The sequence below is a fragment of the Engraulis encrasicolus genome, chromosome 4 (assembly GCF_034702125.1).
Source record: "Engraulis encrasicolus isolate BLACKSEA-1 chromosome 4, IST_EnEncr_1.0, whole genome shotgun sequence".
Taxonomy (NCBI): domain Eukaryota; kingdom Metazoa; phylum Chordata; class Actinopteri; order Clupeiformes; family Engraulidae; genus Engraulis; species Engraulis encrasicolus.
Window position 1 is genome coordinate 24,802,095 of NC_085860.1, and position 4,122 is coordinate 24,806,216.

Genomic DNA, 4,122 nt, shown 5'->3' on the forward strand with positions numbered 1-4,122 from the left:
ACACTCTCTGTTGATTTCCAATTTCCAAAACCAAAACTTGTGCAGCATGAATTATATTTTTCTGAATGTTTTTTTTTTTTTTAGAAGGCTTTTGGAATCATCTTTGCCGTCATAGCCTGGAATCATCACAATCATCTTTTGACAACACAATTTGGACATGAGAGAAATGGAATGAGAAGTAATGGAATGAGAGCCTAGATGACACAGCATAATGTTTCAGAATTAATTATTAGCTCTCCTAAGCTGGATCTGCAGTGTTTCTGCTGACATTTTGTTTGTTATTGTTCATATTAGACTAAACATTTTGTTAAATCTCTCTTTATGAAGCCTTGTTGAAATCCCATGAGCTGGATCTCACATTATGATGTTCGAGGAAATTGGTCTTGGAAGGAAAACAGAGTTTTGGCTGAAGTCATAAAGCAAATATAGAAAACTCTTTCAGTACATTTATTGACTTAGCTGTGTCTACAGAATACATCAAATAACATCCAGCAAAGTGAATAAAAAGTGTCCACCAACAGCACGTTTTAAAATACAGTCACTTTATTCATAGAATACAACAGATTTAGCAAAAATAGTTCTATAATAGACAAAATCTACCTGGTCTTAAAAGTCTGGCTTATTGTAACAGAGTTTCCATGACATAAGCATTCTATCGGGAATACATCTGCAGACAATAAATACACGGAATAAAAAGCATAAAAAATGAAAGAGGTTTGTAATAAGTTAAAGTCTACAGGCTTGAAACATGCAGTGTTCTTATCCTCAAATAGACAAGTCAAAAAGCAATGGGAGGTTTGTAGGGAAAGAATATGTGAAGACACGGAAAACAACAAGATTTAGGACCTTTCAAACATACGTACGTTTTGAGAATTGAGAGTACAACACAATCATTTTCATACAAAACATTTCAAGTCTACTACTTGTTGCAAAAGCGGCCCCCTATAAAAACACTGCTGAGATGGATAACTGCCAGGTTTGTCTTCGCAAGTAATTTTCTTTTCAGACTAATCAGAAGTGAGTGCATTGAGACTGCACAACAGTGTAACAGGGGGCAGGAATGTTCCAAAGGACTTGTATATCTAACAAGTCATTACTTACGGTATTTAAAAGTTGAGGCACGTGGATATACTGTACATTTCAAACAACAACGGAAAATAAATGGTCAGAGAAGGATTTTTGTCATGATGACAGAGTAGTTGTGTTGACTTGTGGAGATTGCACCTTAATGTGTCTAAACTTGACATATTACTAAAGTATATGGAATAATAATAATACTGCTGACCTTACACGAAACAAAGGAAAAACACGCACAGCATTTCATTCACAGCAAAAGTTGGCACGCCGCCCCCTGCCCCCGGCCTCACACATATTTAAATCAAACAGCTAATTATGAGCAGCCAGCATAATGAGCCCAGCCCAGCACCACATCAGACAGATGAGTATGATGGATCACTGCATCAACCTGTACTCAAAATCCCTCTCAACATTTATGTTTGTTTGCATCAGATCGACAATACTGATCATTCATCATCCTAATGGGATGGTTATGTGTCTGCCAGCGTGATTGAAAATGGTGTGACACTGATTCCCTCGACTGGACTGCCAGGACTCCTTTCCCTTGTTCCCTAAACATTGTGTGCATTCCAATATGCTACCTTGCGTCCTCCACTTGTGCTTGTGGCATCGCCCCGCCTTCTAGCCCCTCCTCTGTGGAGAAAACAATAAAGTTTCCCTGCTGTGAGCCTAGCCACAACAACTTTTGGGGGACTATTCTTCATTCACCAACCAGTTTGCAAATGAGAAAATGACTTAACAATTGAGCTTTTGCGAGATATTGAAATATAATGCTGTTGTCAGTGATGTCATCATGACATATTATTTCCTGGTACGAGGCCACAAGCACAAGTGGAGGACGCAAGGTTGCATATTGAAACGCACCCATCGTGAAAAGACAGATGGATCAAACCATCACACCCCAACTCCCAACACGGAAAAAATGGACCCCAACCACAACTGAGCTTTAACCAGAGAAAGTAGAGAACATTTCTTTCTTTGTACCTGTAAGTTTTATATGTATAATGTATTCAGCTAATGTCATGAGTAGAGTCAGTAGACAAACGGTGGGTAAAAAAGGATTGACTGTGCTACGGTTTACATTGCTATCAACACCCGGCATCATGAACAAAAAGGCTCAGAACACTTGTTTGAGGGCTCACGTCAAGAAGGTCTAGAAAGAAGTGTCTACAAGCGTACCGGTATAAGGAAACAAGTATCAAGTAGCACTCAAATCTACGCATATGCAATCCTGCATACACCAGAACACCATACCATACAGTCTTCTCCCAGAAATAAATAAATAAAAGATAGACCAAAAAGTGAAAATATAAAGACAAAGGGAAATGAAATTAAATATTAAATTGGGTTGGTCACAAGTACCCCAGTGACCGATTGTTTCCAATAAAACTCACATTATTCTTTTTGTACCAAAATAACAAAACAAAGCTGTTTCACTGATTGATTGAATGAAGAGACACAGACATAGAAGGCAGACAGAGAACATTGAGAAGATGCGAAAGAGAAGGTGTCAGGTCTGAAGTGCCTTTCTGGAAAGCGTAGTTGTTAGCAGTTAGCAACTTCAGTAGTTGCCAATGGGAAATTGCATTGCAACCAACACAGTAGCTAACATAGTAAGCGACTGCGCTTTCCAGATAACCAGCCCTGGTGCGAACTAACCGGTGTAAGTAGTCTATTTGACTGATCGATTTGAATTGGCAAATTGGATTAAAAAGTTTAACAGGTTGATTGGAACTAATCGGTTTGAAATGGTTGGTTGAACGCTGTGTAAAAATGCAGTGTTAATTCAACACGTAGAGAGTACTCTGGAACCAAATACAATCTAGAAGGTATCAGTTCAAAGATCCATGCACACAGCTTCTAGGTACTGGTAAACGCAGGAGTGTTTACTGCACACTTATTTAACTTTTTGCTCGTTTATTCAGAGCGAACAACGTGTTTTGCTTCTGTGCGTCATCAAGTTCGCTCAGGCATTAATGAAAGTCAAATAAGTGTGTAGTAAACTTCTTTCTCTAGAAGGTGTTCAATTCACTCCCTTAGTGTTGAATACACACTGCATTTTTCATGTGTTACTAACCGATCTAACCCTTTGACCTCAGCCCCTCAGTCAGCCTTGTCCTTCTTCTTTGGCGTGACTTTGCTGGCCACGGCGGAGCCCACGGCGCCCACCCCCCCGGTCACCACGGAGACGCTGCCCTTGACCAGGCCCACGCCGGCGGCGGGCACGCTGGTGACGGCCGTCTTGGTCAGCTCGTAGCTCTTGGTGCCCACCCAGGCCACGCCGCCCAGCGTAGCGCCCACCGCGCCCCGCGTCATGCTGAACAGCCCGCCCGTCACCCGCCAGATCACGCCCGCCTCCGCAACCGCCGCCTTTGGGTGGTCCTTGTCCAGGTCTGGAGGAAAAGATGGGAGAATGACATTGAATTAATGAAGGAATGGGTAGCTGAGGGTGTGTGTTGGTCAGGGTTTGGTGGGGAGCAGGGGGATGGTGTGGGGATTGTAGTGTTGAGCTGTTTAAAGCTGCTGTTTTTTCATTCATTTAAAAAAAAATTAAAAAAGAAGAAGGAGAGACAAGATTAATTAATGAATGAACGTTTGCAGTGAATCTGCAGATCCTACCATTATTCTGCTCTATTACAGAACCATCCTGTTCTAGATCTGGAGAGGAGAGGAGGAAAAGATCGGAGAGCACTGAATGACTGAGTGAATGAATGAATGAATGAATGAATGAATGAATGAATGAATGAATGAATGAATGAATGGCTACAGTGAATCTACAGATACTACTAGCTGACTACTCGCTCGAGACAGTGACACCCCCTTTGTGATATGAACTCCTTGTTCAAACGCATTCTGCGGTCTAATGCTGTGTATGAAATTGCAAGTGATGCAACGCCAGTCTGAATTCGCTGTGGGCTCACATGTTGTTTTCGTTGTTTTGCATTGAGTTTCTATTTGCTCGGTGTCTGTATTAAAGCATATTGTTGCTATGCTTCACAAAACTAGATTTTTTATCATCATTTTCATTGTGTTCATTCAGGCTTC

The 4,122-nt window shown here is 41.2% G+C and overlaps 1 protein-coding gene across 1 annotated transcript in view; it reads right to left on the reverse strand.

The window, feature by feature from the left end:
• Window positions 1-426: 426 nt before the first annotated feature.
• The window catches only part of zgc:101566 (Transmembrane protein 263-B-like), a 48,886-nt gene continuing 45,190 nt past the window's right edge, over window positions 427-4,122 (reverse strand). Inside the window, exon 3 of the mRNA XM_063196072.1 lies at window positions 427-3,470. Within this exon, the coding sequence (XP_063052142.1) occupies window positions 3,181-3,470 (290 nt within the window). The 3' untranslated portion in view covers window positions 427-3,180. The remainder of the gene's footprint in view (window positions 3,471-4,122) is intronic.